Genomic DNA, 19,092 nt, shown 5'->3' with positions numbered 1-19,092 from the left:
AATATCCTAGATCTTCCAACATTTCATATACAGTATTAATGCCCAATCGTCAGAAATGGTGCTAGGGTGATAATGTAATTCAATGACATTTTAAACAAATGTGGAATTCGTAACAGTTCAGTGGGACCACCCATATTGAAAGATACCTTGTTGCCTACAATCCCATCCCAAACTGGAGTAGCTGAAATGTTCACCAGGGATAAGTCTGTTTGCTTATGGTATGATGATACATGTGGCTTTAGAACCAAGTTTACGTTGTGTACTGCAGAGCGTTCAGGGGAAAACTGTCCCTTGAAAAGCAGGAAGAACACAGTCACAAAACCAATCCAAAGTACTAGGAAAAGCAATGCAATTGTAACCCAAATGTGTCACTAAGGAGAAACAAAGTTTGTTCTTTTTAGCCAATGATGGATGACACACAGCTTTAGTTTGAACGGCACGGGGGTGCGTGCGGTGGGACCTCCAATGCATCGGAGAAAAATTAATCTAAGTCGATGAGGTATCCAGATACCATTCTATCAATTTTGGGAAGCTCAGCAAGCTGGTTCAAATTAGAGCAGGATTTGATTTGTGATATATTGACATAGACTTTGTTCTTCTCAGGAGTCTGAATTGAAATCTGTGTTTCTGTACTCGTAGACTGCACAGTTGTCATAGTTTTTAAACAGGTAGAAGGCATACTTCCTAATTGTTCATTGTTGTCTCTTGTTGAAAAGAGCAGGCTTCATTTGTAATAAAAGCTTCCATCTGAACCTCCTGTATGGCAGCCGCAGGAGATTGGTAGCTACCCTTGAGTCCAGTCGGCTTACTGTTGAGAATCAGCCTCATAATGTGGTTTGATCAGATCAATAGAGACAAACCTATTGTCTTGCCATCCGGCTGGGGGCTGAAGAAGTACAGTTTGTGTATACCTTCAGCAGCCAGGACAGACACAGGCACTCTATTAGAAGGCCCCAAATCGTTTTTGTCCACAATTTTTTCTTGGACAGGATGCACAGGTTCTTGCTGGAACAACCTTCACTTCTCAAGTGGCAATGCATTTTACTTGGATATTGCTTTGTTTGTCCCGGATATCATTCAATTCCTGGTTGGAATGTAATGTGCCAACTGTGTATTTCCTGATAAAGACTCACAGATCCTTTCTAACAGTTCTGAAGTCAGCCGATCGCTGTGGCCATAACCACAGAAATCTAGAGCAGGACTCTACTACCACCAAGATGTACTTGTTAGCCCCTTCTGATGATAGGGGGCCACAGTGGTTCAAGTATCCACAAGCCGATGGATTGTTGAGAATCAAAGGAGGTGGCTGGGTTGGGCGCACTACTGTGGAAGCTTTCAACTGCTGCCAGATGTCACATCTAAGAACACAGTCCTTGGTCTGTTTGTAAAGACTCAACCACCAATAGTGTTGTTGCAATAGAGAAATTGTAGCAGCCACCCGACCCTAATATGCAGTTAGTATTAATCCTAGTCTGCGATCACTCTTTGGTATAACTCCCACTCCTGGAATCTGACCTTATGGTATGTTTTGTGTGTCTAATTCTTTTGAGTACTTGAGTGGAAAACCTTTTGGTAAGTGGGTGTTGTTGCATGCAGCATTGACGCCCATCATGATGTCTCTGTCTATTCTCATACTTCAACAAGTTATTGCAGCAACTGCGGCAGTGCAAACCATTGCTTTCGCTGTTTCATCAGCCAATGAATTCCCTGCAGCGTGCATGCCAAGATGCTGATGACTCAGTGTATGTATAACATGAGCCTGTGGCAAGCATTCCTTTAGCTTTGCCACCAGTTCTCAAAGCAACCTGTGCTTCACTGTGCAGCCCTTTGAATCCCTGAATCCATTTTGACTCCAATAATGCAGACATTTATTATATGACTGCACACAATAATGCGAATCACACACAATGAGTGTGGGGAATCCAGCATCCATATTCTGTAGTGCCAGTACTAGAGCCTTAAGTTCCGCCAGCTGTGCCGTGCAATCACCAAGTGACTGCGTGTAAGTTATTTTCAGGATGGAAGGTTCCATCATGCATATGACCTTTAACGGCTATGCATGCGGTTGAATATTATTGTTTTGTCCCTATGGCAGGTTGTGCAGAACCATCAGTGTAAATGATGTAGTCATAGCGATCTAGAGACATCATTTCATTAGGTAGAGGATATTCTTGCTCATACTGGAGAAATGCTTGTGTTTGTAATGTAGAGTCAAATCTGTAGTCTACATCTGTTGCAGTGAGGGAGTTTGCCCATTGTATCCATCTTGGATGTGAAGCTTTTGAATTCAGAATGTTAGTTTGTGTAACTGCCTCAAATGTCGGTACCAGGGCCATGACAATAATTTGTTTCCCTTGACCCATGGCACATTCTCTTACTACAGCAGTCTGAACCGATGTCATTATCATTTCAGTCGGTGCAAAATGCATTTCAGCATTTGATGCGATTTATATGCAATCGGTACTGTGGCACCTTCATTAAACATGACATATGTGTACCCAGATCTACCCTTTATTACATGTAGTATTTACATGTGTGTGCAAGTGTTTTGAAGCTTTAATATCAGCTTGTACAGATGTAAAATTTCCATGTGTTCTTGCGTCCAATGTGTACCAATGTGTACCTGAAAAGTCTGCTAGGCAGCGATGCGTCAAAAACAATGTGCTGTCACTGCGGCAATGCAAATCGCCATGGCTGTGCCATACTTACATCTTGGCGGATGGTGGTGCGACACTGCATCCTGCGTATGAAGAACTGATGTAGGTGCCGCAAAACTGCCGCAAGTCAGCCTGATGAAAAAGTAACGTATGGCAGAATTGCGACACGCAACTCCAGTTCAAACATTCTGCGACAATCACCACTGCGTGAAGCAGCAGAAAATCACCCCAAAAAAGACGTATTTCCCTAAAAAACGTTTTGGTAACCATAGAGGAGTCTGCAATGGTGCAGGCAGGACGCTGCAGTAGTCAGGACCCTCAAGCAACCAACCTCAGCAAAAGTCCATATGCACATGCAGAGACCCTGGCAGAGAGGAAGCACAAATCTAACTTCAGTCAAGAGGAGAATGAGATACTGGTCACTGAGGTGACCAATTATCAGCACAAGCTCTTCGTGGGTTCTAAGTTGCCACTTTCTAAAAAGGAGGCGATATGGCTGACCATAGTCCACAAAATAAACAGAGTTGGTCCAACCAAGAAGACTGTCGCTGACTGCAAAAAACGCTGGAATGACTGCAAGCGCAGAACAAAGGAAAAACCAGCTGCACACCGCAAGATAGCATTGTGGACAGGGGAGGAAGCCCAGCAGAACAGGAGGTCTTGGATGCCCTGGAGGAGGAGCAGGTGGCAGCTGTTAGCCCGGAGGAGTTGGTGACTGGAATCTAGGGACAGGATAGTGTAGCATATGAAAATCAACAGCAGTCAACAGGTAAGTCACAAGAAGTGCAAATATGTGAGTAATGGGTCATGGTGGTGATCTTAGCTAGATATGTACCTGCGCCACAATCTGCTGTGTGTACCTTGATGTATTGGGACCTGTTCCCAGTCCCACCTATCCATAATGAAAGTAAATTGCATATGCCAATCACACTTTGCACATGCCAAAACAGCCCTGCCATGTCCCTCACCGCCAGGGCAGATTTACAAGCCCCTTGTGCCGCCCAAGCCTCACGTTGCGTGAGGAACCAGTGGTGCAACCTGCTGTTGATATTTACAAGCACAGGTAAAGCCACCCTGCACAGCTTTACCTGTGCTTCTATATATCGCCCCTTTTAATGCAACACTTTGCGTGTCAGTGGTGTGACATCGGTGTTGCTGTAAGTATTCCCATGCAACACCTATATCCACTGATCCATGTCCAGATTCATGAGTAATCGTAAATCTGTAAATGCATCAGAATGCTATGCCACCCTAGGGGTGGCCTAGCGAGGTACAACAAGGAGAAACGTTCATATGTTCCCATATTTTTACCCTTTTCAAATACCTACTCCATTCAACAGCATGCATTCGAAGAGGAAATCACCTCAATTGATTGTTCATGTGCAAGAAGGTGCCCCTTCCTGCGCAAAAACAATCTCCCCATGATGCAGGCCTCCTTGCACCATGGTGGAAGGGTGCCTGTGCCAGCGCATGTCAGCAGTTTGTTCAACAGTGCAGGGTGAAGTACAGAGGTGCAACATGTTGCTCCAAAGATGTCTCATCCCTGTGCTTCAAAAATAACACAACGTGGCACAGAAAAACTACTTGCATCACCACACTGCGTTAGTTTAATGAAAATCTGCCGCTGCTATGTCCAAATTACCATTTCACATCATGTCATACTTTTTCAACTTCATCCTGTAATACAACATGTAAAACATATCCACTATGTTCAATTTGTTACGGGCAGATCCCCAATAATCCAAAGCAGCATGGTGCCACAAGTCATCGTGCTGTGCCTAGGTATGTGAGTTTCTAAGCACAGTTGTGAGACACATTGTCAACAATATGTTGCATCTCTGTGCTTCCTTCTGCGCTTGTGCATAAACTGCTCCCATGCACCTGTGAAGGCACGTGACCATTCCTTCACACAGTAACTCACAATAGCTGTCTCCCTCACTCCATTAGTGTTGCTGAAAATCTGCATGCATTACAAGTTGATATGTCACAGCAAATCCATTAAAAACCAGCTATTGTGCATCCATATGCTTACCTTGTGTAGCCTTAGGCCAATGATGCATACCCAACTTAAGAAATTCTCAAAATCCTGTCATATTAAGTGTCAGCTGTTGCATGTGAAAACACAAAGCAGGACCCATGGCATGGACCATACACACAAAGGGGCATTATTTCTTACAAGACAAATCCCAACCCCCTGTAACCTATTAGGAAATACTTCTGGCAATATGGTTCTTGGCTCAATCACAAAGTAGTGTTCAGCCACTTCACGATGCTTTACACAGTTTTGTAGATATGTCACCCATTCATGCCTTACTCATTGTGAAAGGTGCAGGCAATGGGTGTTCATGTGGGTGTACAATTGCAACACCTAGTGTGTGTTGAAGCTGACACATTTATGAAAGGCTTGCTGCAAAATGCTGCTGAACAAAAAAACACTACTAGTGAGAACCTGAGCCGACATTTGCCAAATGTTGGGAAATGTGCAAATATGCAAAATCCTTTTTTCATGCTGTTGCCATGTATGTTGTGTTGTGCAGCTCACAAAGAAATATACAAAAGCTATTGATTGTGTATGTGCAAGAATGTGTCCCTCCATGCACATAAACAATATTCCTCTCACTGCAGACAGCCGTGAACTATGGTGCAATGGTGCCGGCTTTGGCAGCGTGCCTACCAATATAGGGGCTTATTTACAAGCCCCTTGCGCCACCAGGGTGTCACATTTAACATGGGAAAAAGTGATGCAATGGCAGTGCAAGGGGCTTCTAAATAACCCCCTCAGTGCCTGTACAGGGTGAAAGTCTTTTATGCACCATTATGTTGTAAAGTTGTTTCAGAACGAAATATCAGAAGCGGTGTAGTATGGTGTGCTGCAAAGGAGGCCAACGTCTTGCAAAACCACTTACAAGTAAATATACCTTCATAGTGTTGCCTGCAAAGGGTACATATCATCAAGATAAACATTAGCAAGGCCTCACATGTCCAAGAAAATATGTCCCACCGCACTGCACCACTCTTGTCACAAAAAGTGGTGCAATGGTGATGCAAGGGGGTATAATTATTGCTCCTAGGTCAGCCTGACAGTATTAATTTCTTACCTGCCACACAGCAATCAACCTTTGGAAAAACACATGTGAAGTGTGGCGAAAACATATTAAAAAATCAACATGCAAGCAGTAGTAACACATTGCCATCTCTTTGCAGCAGATGCATCTACAACATCAGAACAGGTTGATGACACACCTGATTTCCAAGAGATGGACGACAATCTGCCCACCATAGATCACAATACCATTGATTAAATCCTGTACACCATACGGTCACCTTCTCTGCCTCCTGAGAGTGTTGCAGCTCAAGACAAACCCCAAACAAGTTCTACCACTGCATCCATCAGTACACATCTACCCCCTGACTCAGAATATACGCAGCTTCAGTTAAAAAAAAACAGCTATCGAACTACAGCGCAACCTTCTGAAAGAGGGGCATGTGGCTGTGGACAGTGTGGGAGAAATATGCCTCTTTTTTCCACTTCCCGTCACCCCGCATGCTGTTACAAGTAACGTGGTCGGTACAACGACCGCGTTGTAACAACGCATACCGTTTACCCGCAATTCGTAACAACAACTTGCGGAGGGGGCGCTGGATGTTGGAATAGTATAATTTACTATTCCAACTCCAGTCTGTGCAGACAGTAGGGAAGGTGTTGGATTTTAAATCCAACACCTTCTCCACCCTCCGCAAGTCGTTGTTACGACTTGCGGGGTTATGGTATGCGTTGTTACAATGCGGTCGTTTTAACGACCGTGTTGTAACAACATGCGGGGTGACGGTTTCGTGGTCAGGGTTGTTTACTGTGTGGGAGGTACACTACAGGCCATCCTTAGATGCCGCAACTCAGAACATGACAACCTTGAGGAAGACCAGCCAAACAACAATCAAAGCCCTGGCCTTTTTCAATCATTGGCCAATATCTCAGGTGTAATGAGGTTGAGACATGGACAAATGCCCACACAAAGTGGCACCAGGGATGTGGGGAAACATCTTGAACAAATTGTAGAAATCTTACGTGAAATGCAGCAAAAGCAAGATACCTTCCTTGCCACAATGTCTGCCTACCACAGGGATTTAGTATCTGTCCTCAGCAACCAGCAAATAATGATCAATGCACTAATGCCCAACCTTTTGTCACAGGTAAATGATGATGCAGCCATACCTCGAATCTCCCCTGGCCATGCTGTTGGTTTCACTTGTCACACACAATCAGCAAATACACAGCCAACAGAACACCAAGCAGAATTATTGTATGTAGATGACTTCATTGAGATACAATTCAAACGCAAGACAGGACACTGCCATATCACCGTGTCAAATGTGTTGTGTCCAAAAAGTACTTTGACCACAATTCTTACAAGGAGTCAATGTCCTCTTCGTACATCTTTTATCTGCACCTCTCCAACATGGTTGTCCTTTTGTGTTACATTAAAAACGTTGTGCAACTAACATTGACTTCCTCACAACACAACTACTTGACAACATAATTTGACACTCCTCCCACCCCAGCAAACATGACTGCAGCATACAAAGTCATGTTCCAAGATCAATGTCCCTTCCTTCTATGTTTTACCAACTAGCCTTAGTTCTTTTTCTTGAGACGTGTAAATAAAATTGAGCACCTCTGACCGTATGTGTAATATCTTGATAGTTGTCTTGAAAGTACCACAATGTGCATGCTGAAAAACCATGTTCAACTACTGCCATTTAAAAAGAGATGATGCCGTGTAAACTTATCAACATAGCCACAGCAAGTGTAATGAGTCATACCAGTAACCAAGATGTCTGCAAAGTCGTTCCACTGAACTCAGTGCACCATCAGTGCCTCTCAACTTGTCCTGTTTGTTGCCATTGTGGTGAGCAGTGGTCTGAATTTACCACTTGTAATACACTATCTTGTTGAGCATTATCATGAAATAGGTCAAACAACACCTAGCCTGACAATGTGTAGTGTGTATGTGCTGTCCATCTGTATAAGAAATAAAAACTAATTACACAAATAGAATAGCACTCAGGATTGATGTCACATAATCTTGTTACATAGGAATGCACATGTTCTCTGCATAACAAGGTGAAAAATGGTAGTCCCATGTATATCAACTCCCAAGAGTGTCTGCCCCAAACTGTTGATCCTCAAGTGTTGATATCATATGTCCAACAACAGAAAAATGAAGCATCACCATACTAAATGTTGCTATGCCTAATCACACAAACACACAATCCAGATTACATTGCATGTCCCTAATCAGTCAAAACAAAAAATTATGTAAATTGAAATGCTGATCATTAATGAACAAGAATATAAATGGCAATTTACTCATTTTAATAACAATAAAAACAGTACTAAAAAGTATTATTGAATCTATCCCAAAACCTTATCCTTAATATTTGTAAAAGCTATATCTGTAACCAAAAACCTATCTAACCTAACCATGACCTACCTACATAACTTAACTTAACTTATCCTATGCTATACATGTAACATGTTAGAGCACTAAAACATCAGCCCCCACCCACCCTTAAAACATCCATGCACAAAGGACATACACATACTTAATCTACACATAAACTAAGCTAACAAGTCTTAAAACACATAAATCGTTTTTTTGGATTTTTTTGTTTTTATGTTAAGTTAGAAAGATATTTCAAAATTCAAACTCCCTCACCCACCCGAAAGTATCAAAGAATGAGAATGTAAAAAGTAACGTAAACATATTAACATGTTAAAAAAAACTTACTATTATGTCTAAGACTACCTAATCTAATCTACACTACACCTACACTATAACTATTCTAAAGTATAATTAAAACTGACAAAACAAAATATAAACACAATGGCCACTAAAGTTGTGCCAGTATTGTGTCCACAGACTGCTGCAGTTAGTCCATGTTCTTCAACATAGTTGCCATTTGCAGTTCCAAACCCCAAATATTCTACTTAAAAAAATCAACATCTTGTGTGGCTGTACCCTGACCGCAAGATTTCCCAGCACTTGAGTGCGCAGCCTGTCTGAGGGCTGGTGTTGGTGCGGATGACAGTCCAGCCTGCAAAGCATCTCCACCTCCATTGCCTACGTACTTGGAGGCCGCCTTTCCATGTCCATTTTGTTTCTTCTTGGCAGGAACATATGAGACCCATGAATTTGCTGCCTTTTGTTTGTCATAAAGATGAGACTTCCCATGGAACCCCTTTGCTACCTCACAATTGTGTGAATAGATTGTCTTTCTGTTTCGGAAAGCCCGTTCCTCCTCAGCAGTCATATTGTCTGTTGGAAAAGAAGTAGACATGTGTCAGTCAATGTGTATATAATTGAAATTCAAAGATAGTCAATGCATGAGTACATTGGAGATGCTGACTATAAAACTTGTGCCAAGCATCTAACCACTGTGTGGGAAACACACAGCAATAGCACACAGCAAGGTTGTGTATCACATACTGTGCTATCAGCTGAACCTCATAATTTCGCAAAAATCATTAGATGTAATGGAAGACAATTGATAAAAACACTCAGAGCCATAACAAACTAGTAACTATACCTCATTCTCAGAACAGTTTTCACAAAATGTACGTACTATGCCCCACCATTATACAATCAGGTAATCATGGGATCCATGACAGGAAACTTGTGCTGTGATCAGAAAGTGCCACAGCATGGTGCCGACATAGGGGCTTATTTACATGCCCCTTGCACCGCCCATACGTCACTTTTTCCCATTTTAAAAATTATGCAGCAGCGTCACAAGGGGCTTTTAAATAAGCACTGATGTGCTCTGTGGTGCAACAATGAAGCCACATCTCTTGAATGCCACTCCTAATGTTGAATGACATGCAGCATGCCAGGATCTACTAGCAGGCGAAACTACCTATGTATTGATGATGTAGGGACACATGTCCCTACATGGGACACAATATCCTTGGGTATTGGGTACATTGTTCACTCTACAATACATCACTTTCATACAACAATCATGAGTAGTGCATCATGTACATACACTAATCCTCTGTGAAAACACTGTTGGTGAAAGCAAATTAGGCCTCATGCTGATGCCCCACTGAAACACTTGTGATAAACAAATCCATTCACACACAGTCAGGACTCAGAAGGCAATTCCGGACTACAAGATGTACACTGACGGTGTAAACAGACAACCAAAATCTTGTGCTTAACAATGCACAATGATCACATCATGACATGCCACAAGGCAGACTGACAATCTTAGACATCTGTTGCATACTATTTGTACTCATCTAATTTAGGACATTAAAAGTGAATGATTGATACAATGTCACATCACCAAAACATCAGAGATTTGATGGATGTGCCACATCTTATTGTTCAAAATGTGAAGTTGCTCACATGTGATGTTGCTAAATTTAAATAAAGCCTGGGCAGAGCTTGCGTCGTTGTACTCTGCGGAATTACATGAAGTAAGTGTGAAACTCCATTAAATTCCCTGGACTAACCTGGCCTCACTGAGTCAAACATTGCACCCCAACTGCAACCCCCGCCCACCCTCCAGTTAAACCCCTGGACACCCCCCAACCCTCCCGCATAGTAAGGCCTGCTGGTAGACTCACCTTCCTCCTAAAATGTTATCCTGCTCATGCTGCTGTCACCACTTGGCTTCCACTACTCCAGTCAAATTGACATGTGGCACTGCATTGTGCATGTCGTACTGCATGAAGGCATGTTTGACACTATCATGGGATTTCATAGGGTCAGGCATGTCTTCATGCAGTACACCATGCGCAATGCTGTGCATCATGATAGTTGAACTTGAGTAGCGTAAGCTGAGTGGAGACAGCAGCAGGCAATTTTTGAGTAGGGTAAGTGTACTAGCAGCACCGCTCATATCCGCAACACGTCATTTGTTTATCAATTAGAAAAATTCACACTTCAAATGGAGTGCGGTGTTAAAACTCAGCAATGTTTCTTTTGGTGCTGTGTTGAATGCATATCCCTAATGCCCACATATAGTGCATTGACAGATCATGACAATGGAAGAATGTGAAGAAGGCCATTGACATTGTAAACCCAGAGCTAATGCTAACATCTGAATTTCTGCTACATTTCTGTGGGCAATTTGAACTGAGCAGCCATATCCCTGATGGTCACCACATACAGGCAGCATGATGCACAATTATCTGCTCAGCACCCAGCTACATTGGACAACATGGATGCATGTGCAAATTGACTGCAGGTTGGGCTTGACACTCACACAGCTTGTTATCTATTGATACATCAATTAAGTTCACATATAATATTGAATCCAAAAGGGACATACTGCTGCCTGTTGTGGCATGTGTGATTGATTACATTTTTCTGACCAGGCCATCATCTTCACAATCATTGAGAAAGGATACTCACGGCTAGCGTTGGGGTCCTCAAACGAGTCCACCTCTCCTTGTATGTATGGCTGTGGTCCACCTGGGTGACATGAACAGATGTACAATCACTTGTGAATGCTGGACTTATATACAGTGTATGTATTGCGAACAAGACATTATCATTACATATGCAGGTAATTTACAGACCATGTAACTCATTTACAAGAAAGTCCTGCAACGTGGCAACACTGGCCCTTTGACTGTGCCAATGCTGTGAAACTTCCACAGCACCAGCTTCTGAGAGTTTAACAATGACGTTTTGCATCCCTGTGATTTTGCCTGTGCTGGGGTAGAATCATCCGACATGCCCTGATGCAGGCACACTTTCCCAATGGTGCAGGAATGTCTGCGTCACGAAAGTGATTGTGTATGTGCATGAATGGACACCTTCTTGCACATGATAAATCACCATAGTTGTTTGACTAGCACTATGTTTGCTGCAGAATGCAGCACGCATTATATGTTGTTCAGACAATTCATAAATGAGTACATTCCACCCCGTTGTGCATACGTATGTCTCCCAAGGGGATGCGTGGCAGTGAGATGCATTTCCATTTTGTTGCATTTCAACAACATCAGGAAATGTTTCATGTTCCATGGGTGTTGCATCGGAATGCCCACAGCAACACCTATGGAACAGGCCTGTGATGTAAAAGTGCACGGCATATATGTGCCATATTTACAGGGACAGTGAATGCCACAAATGGTTCCTTTACATATCACTGGTAACATGGTGCTGCAAAATGCTCTTTTGGTCCATCACACAAAGTAATGCACCCTCGGCAATGGGTGCTTGTAAATGAACAACTATGCCATTTGAATTTTAATTTATGTTGTGTGTCAGAAGTATGGCACAATGACCTTCTGACATGCAAAAAAGTGTAGGAATTCATGTGGTCTTTTCTCTGAGACCTTTGCGCTACCAGTGCTTCACATTCAATTATGGAGGGAGCAATGTATGGTGTTGCTGAATACCTGTAAATGAGCCACATATATGTGTTATTAGCTTGTGACTTACCTATAGGGCCACCGACTTCCAGTCTGAGATGGTCCAGCATGTCTCCCTCATTGCTGACAACATCCTGCCAGCAGTGTTTCAATTGGTGGAACATTCGATCCACATCACAGAAGCTTGCCATGTTGTGCTGGACCTTCTCCCACCTCTGCCGCCGTTCCTTTGGGGATCAACCTTTGCTGACCCTGCCCCCTGTGCTGATCATCTGGGACAGGAAAGGCAAAGCGAGCCAAACTAGGCCCCCAAACTTTCTATGGTTTTTGGACCTGCCTGACATGTTAAATGAAACTTGAAGTGCAAAAAATGAAACTTACCAAATTAAAAATAAAATACCACCCTTATAACTGACCTACACCTATCTACCCCGCAAAAAGCACTTACACCCCAAATGATAACAATTTAGACAACAAAAAGATTTTAAGAGAACAATTAACAGACAAATATATGTTTAAAGTTCACAAAAAACACACAAAACATAGTACAAGGTCAGCAAACTCTCAGAAGAATCCACAACAGCCTCCTCCACCAAGCACACTCCTAGGACTAGTACGTGAAAGAGAAAGTAACTGTGTACTTCCTGATTTTCAGCATGGCTGAGTCATTGCATCATTTCCTATATGGAAGCGACACATTATTACGTTGTGCGTCATATTTCTGACAAAGCATATTGATTTAAACGCAATTGCCATTTACCATTCACATCTGCATGCGTGACGTTTCAATGTGTTGCGTGGGTTTTAACTTTGTTGCGTTAGTCTTCATGCTGTAACAGGCATCTGTACAGGAGATGAGAATTTTTTTTTTGTTTGCGTCAATATTCCCCAAGATGCGACCCGTTTTGTGTATCAAAATGGCTCAACCCTGATTCATGCATAATTAAGTGTAGATGCATGGTATTGTGCAAGTGATGCGTCACGTAATGCTCATGTAAGTTTTCATTGCAACATAATGCATGTATTTTAATGTGGGCTGGTCATTTGTGGTTCTGACATTCACGTACATCATGGGATATGTGTCAATGCATTATTGGTCATTTAAATGTTGTGATGTCTGTGATACATTTACACGCAACTTGCACAATAGGTGCATCACGTTGCATCACGCGCCAGCAGCACTACCTGAAGGCCGAATCTTTCTATGACACAGCCAGGCACCCTGCGCGGCTTTACATATGCTTGTGTATATTGCCGCTTCTCACACAACATTTTGCATGTTGGGGGGGACATGTGTGTTGATACGGCTTTTCCATACAATGCCCATGACCACTATCGCATTTCCACATTTATAGGCAATAAAACATGCATATATGTATGAAACTGCTACACCACTGTTGCCGTCACAAGCCACAATGAGGTGACAAATCGTGTTTCCCTATACATTTTCAAAATTTAAATGTGTGCTTCATCAGATAGTATGCATTTTAAGGGGTGATCTGCCTCGACAAATTTTGTATCTGCATGAAGGTGCCCCTTTCTGCATCAAAGTATGTTATCCTCACCACCCAGTCATCCTTGCACCAACAGGCAAGTATGCTTCTGCCAATGCATGCCAGCAGTTTGTGCGCTTGCACACAGTAAACCACAGAGAGCAACATGTGTTAGCAAATATGTTGCATGTTTATACCTCAAAAAATGACCCAGCTCGAATCCTCAAATGTACTTGCAGAAACACAGGGTTTAACTTTTTCGTTCACAGGCAGGGACAGTTGTGCACAGTATTAGCACTTTACATGGATGATATTCTCATTTGTGATGTGACACATCACATTATTGCGTACTATGCACTGTTGCTAATATTATTGCATTGCCTAGTGGCATACTGTGTCACTACATGTGTGATATTTATAAGAATGCCTCTCATAATCAATTTTGACAGTCACTGCTTGAGGCAGGTGAACATGCAATGTAAGACTAATGTATGTACCCATTTACATGTTGCCGTGCACATATTCCAATCTGTGTGCCACATCTGTAGATATTGACAGCGTGATGAATGTACATGTCCTATCTGTAGCAATGGGGTTCACACCCAAGTGGATGCAGCACCTTCCTTGTCATGTTATTCTATGTGGGATGCAAAGGCATATGTGCACACATATTACATACACTGGTCATTTGGATGTTTCAGAACATGATATGTTAAATGACATAAAATAAATTCACATTTGATGCTGTTGTCTCTTTTGACCTGTATACAACATTGAATCCAATGCAAGTCTTTCATGTGTATTTGTGAGTTTATTTGTGACATTGGTGCTTATTGGTACAACAGTGCAACCATAACCCCAAAAACCTTACCAAGGAGGGAACGGTTTCTGGCACCCATCGAACATGACAACCCTTGATCCGTCAGGAATCGTGGAAACAGTGCAGAACATAACATTACTGGATGGGCAGATAGCCATTAGGAAACTGAGGTGGCATGGTGTACAAGCTAATGATGGACTGGAATGCAGTGTGAGTAATAACCAGTGGCTGAGGTTAATTAATTCATTCCATCCATCGCTTTTTTTTATACTTCAGTGTGATGCCCTAAATGGTTAAAATATGCCCAGAGGAGGGTCCCATGCACACTGTGTCACTGGAACCATGATATACCCTACTGATAAGCCATAAGAAGGGCAACACTGGTCTTGAATTGCTTGTGTTCCAGTTCAGAGAGGACATGGCCTGGCAGTTTGGGCTGGACTGTTCCCAATGGAGGAGGGTTAAGTCTGATTTGCAAATGGCCAGGTTCAAACAGAGGTGACATGGTGTGCAAGATAATGATGGACTGAGATGCGGCCTGAGTAATTACCAGTAGCTGAAACTAATCCCAGAATTCCATCCATAACTCATTTGTATACCTCAGCCATTAGGATGCAGCACTGACCATGTTTTACAGCTGCAGTAGTCTCACAATCATTGAACAAACCCAGCAGTCCAATTGCCAGCACACTCAAACCATATGAGAATATAGTCTAGGAATAATCTCTAGAAACTGAACAAACCAATAATAAATACCCATCCTAGGGCAGGTCTCAAAAATAACTTGTCCCCAAATCAATTAAATGAACATTGACAGAAAAATCACAATGTACAGTGAATGAGATATATTTCAGCCCTTCATTAACTGCCATAACAAGTAGCGAGGAGGCGGTGCACTCTCTTGTGTCTTCGAAAGAGTCACCTACCAATATTGTAAACCAAGTAAAATAAGAAGAATGTGAGAAAATAACCAGAAAGGAGATAGCATGGGCAGAAAAGAGTCCATAAGACAACCATTCCACCATCCTCCCCAACATCCACACACAGTAAATGTCTTGGATGCAAGGCACCCCAGTTATAATTACACAGTGATACTCACTTTATCACCAGAACAGGCCAACACTTCTGTATCCTGGGTCATCTTTACATTCTGTCCTCCTACCTGGTTCATCTTAGAATAATGGAAGTAACCAAAGTGTACTGCAACCTCAGGAGGTAGCTTCATTGGAGTTCCCTCCTGACTTAACAGAGTGAGAATCAGACTTACTGTGAAGGAACAGTATCACATTCCATCACATAGCATCACCCTTTCCGATCTCAAACTCAGCATCCGCTGCCTCCTGAATTATGTACCCCAATTTGCATGCTTCTCTTTGTCCTGCTTGATTATCATCATCCTGACTGTGATAAACTTGGTTTATGATTGGGTGCCACTCATGATTTCGCTCACTCCCAAGCGACGTAAGTATTGGTGAAAACATTGGAAACACCAGCATGTACGTTTTTTGAAGGTTACACAGCCACCTCTTCATCCCAGTGAATCACAACTACTGCTGTTCAATAGTTTGTGTACATAAATGAAGAAAATCCTTACACGCATAGCTTTGAAACACAGTGATTTGCCTAATGTGCCATCTTGATCTCTGGGATTCCACAGTAGAGCAATTTTGGATTGAGAAGAGTGGATAGCAGAGGTTCATTTTATGTGACAACCAGACTTTGAGGAAGATTAGCTTCTTCAGAATGATACTCAAGATATATAACTCCCCATTGTAGCTTTTCCACATACTTCTGCAACTCCACAACTCCAGGCTTTAGTGATGCCAGAAGCCTCTTAGACCAGCTTACGGTCTCCAGTTTTATTCAGGTCTGCCAGCAACAGTCGTACATCGGTCACGCTTTATTTTTCAGTGCCATTCCATGTCTTGAGTGGCTTATTGAATACAATCAGGCCACCTCTGTTACTAACAATCTGCATAGTGATATACAGTTTATCTGAACCAGAAAACAGAGGTTTAAGATAAGGCTTAGTAAATGAGTGTTGGACTCAAAAATGGTTAAGAGTCCATGCTCTAATCAGTTTTAGAATATTCAGTATTGAAAACCTATATACTTTGTTCTGTCTCTTTTAAGGTTATGTATTGGTTTAATTGTGTCAGTACTTTGAATCTGCATCTAGAAGGATATAGAGCTTTACTAAAATAAAGATCTAAATTAGAAACAAATCTGAAATGAATACATATGTAAAATGCACTATTTTCTTCTCTGCTTCTAGACTCAGGATTTCAATGTCCGAGGAGATGTGGTCGGCGCAAGGCAGAGTTCTCGCACAGCACGCACCATGAACCATGTTGCTCTTGGAATTGGATTTCTCTTTGCAATTATCTGTGCTATTTTGATTAGTTTCATGGTAATGATGCACCTGAAGACCAATACTTTGCAAGAGAGCTACCATTCAGGGAGATATGCTCCTTAAGTGGGTGCAAGGGTTAAACACACTTTGAATCATAGATGGGAACAAGGCTAAAGATGGCATCAGTACCATGGCCATAATCACAAACATCTAATTGTGTATAGAAGTACTATTAGTTAAAATGGGTAGAAGCAGGATTAATACATTATATAAACAACAAGTGGTAGAGGGATTAGTAAAATGTGACACAGTGAATCATGACAAAATCTAGCGTAGAAGAAGAGTTAGTAAAACATTCTTTAGTGTAAAGAGTCAATGACCAAAACCTTTGAAAAACAGGATTAGAAAAGTGAGGTAGGACACGGAGAGTTATGATGAGTGTAAGTGGTAGAATGTATATATATTGGGATCTATTTTCAAAAGGTATGATGATTAGTTCTGGAACAGAAGTATTATTAGTAAACTAAAATATGTTTTAGAGAATTACAAAGGAAAATTGTGGGGTAGATAGAAGTAGTCTTTTCATATTGGGCTATCGAGTGAAGAGTCAATGCACAAATCTAAGTTTTAAATGAGAATAATGAACTGAGATTAGTGCAGAGCTATAATGACAAAATCAAAATATTTGGGTGTAATGTAGAGAGGTTGGATAAGCAGAAGTAAAATCACTCTCAAAATAACATCACATACTGGCATGTCATGTGTAGAGTTATAGTGGCCTATTCTGGGACAGAAGTAGAATTAGTAGAATGAAATAGATAGCATAGATATTTATCATCACTGTGTATTGAATACTGTACAGCATGTCTCTTGTAGGCATGGCCAGGAATGTAACCATGACTGTTTGAGATGTAATACATGCATGTATAATGTGGGATAACATAACACAAAACTCTAAACAGTGCATTTGGAGAGTACCACTAGTATAGTGTGAGTATTATTTTCAAGTCTATGTGTGTGGTTAAAATGCAATGAGATATAAGGGGGATAAAGGTGGCAATAACTGCCATGAATTTTGCTAGAGAAGGGCCACTCTGATCATGATGGATGATGCAAACTTGCAGCCAGGTTTTCAAAAAGATAACCATGCTAATCTAATCTCAACTCCAGGGACTATCCCATCAAGCTGGACGAGCTACTGCTTGAAGAAATCTACAACTTACATTGCTCTCCAATTATTGGTCATCAGTACCACCTGCTTCTTCAACACTTCAGGCTTCATTAACTATGTTGAATATTGTCAAAGGAGGCATAGTATGAAAGTTAAAATAAGGGGGTGAGGTATAAGCATGCTTACAGCATCAACTGGAAATCTACTCTTCAAAATGTAACATGTTTATATATTGTCCTATAAGTAGTAACCTGAATAATTATATGTACATTCCTTTATAAAATTCATAAATATGAATAAGCTAATACAAATCCTAGATTCCAGGACAATGAATAAAATAAATATATCTTGATATAGACTGCCTATCATATTGTTCAGACAATGAGATTTCAGGAACCTGAAGATTCTGGAAAACTACTCTTTTCCAATGTTTATACTCATTACATGGTCATTGGTCCCAGCTGGGCAGAAGCAATACTTAAATCAAGTTCACTGCTTAATAGAGTCAAGCAGAGGTTTTCACCAGTCTCCTTCCTTAGTGCTGTGTTCCCACATCACTTAATCTGCCATATCATTGTATTCAATTGTCTCCATTGAACCGACCCATAAGTATCAAAGGCAGCTGATGTACGCAGGGTATACAGGCAGTCATGATAAATGCTCTATATATTTCCCTCAGAGCGTCATGCAAACATCCCATAGGTGTGCATTGTACACACACAGTCGTAAATGGGTTTATCCAGGACTGACAATTAGTTACCCATTGTTATGTACAAAAAAATGAAACCTGCTCTTTAGAGCCTTCCCTGTGGCAACAAAGTGGTGACCCACAGATATGCACTGATTACGGACAGCTTGGATAAATACTTTCAAGGGTTCAACATGGAATATGTCATGTAGGCTCCACCCAGGGGCAGCAAGGACGTGACCACCAGGAGAATCTTAGCTACAAATCAGATAGCCAGAGTAAGCGCTCTCTATGGTAGACTGATGAGTGACATGAAGGCAAATCATTTTCTCTGATCTTTACAACCAGTTAATGCATCCTTACCCACAACTCAACATTTCTCAGCACCATGTTCTTACAAGTCAACCAGGAGTATCCAGTATTGGCTATCTATGCAAGGTGTTCAACCAGTTGCAGCAGGCACGGCTCATGGGGGCAGGGAGAGCAGTAGGGGGACGCAATGTAATTGAAATAATAAATAAA

At 41.7% G+C, this 19,092-nt stretch overlaps 1 protein-coding gene across 1 annotated transcript in view; it reads left to right on the top strand.

Moving 5' to 3' along the window:
* The window catches only part of LOC146768884 (uncharacterized), a 47,007-nt gene extending 28,473 nt beyond the window's left edge, over positions 1–18,534 (top strand). The window contains exon 2 of the mRNA XM_085640649.1: positions 16,634–18,534. Within this exon, the coding sequence (XP_085496775.1) occupies positions 16,634–16,834 (201 nt within the window). The 3' untranslated portion in view covers positions 16,835–18,534. The remainder of the gene's footprint in view (positions 1–16,633) is intronic.
* Positions 18,535–19,092: the final 558 nt, after the last annotated feature.

This window comes from Triturus cristatus, unplaced genomic scaffold (assembly GCF_964204655.1).
Source record: "Triturus cristatus unplaced genomic scaffold, aTriCri1.1 SCAFFOLD_454, whole genome shotgun sequence".
In the NCBI taxonomy this organism is placed as follows: Eukaryota; Metazoa; Chordata; class Amphibia; order Caudata; family Salamandridae; genus Triturus; species Triturus cristatus.
This window is presented reverse-complemented; position numbering and strand designations above follow the sequence as displayed.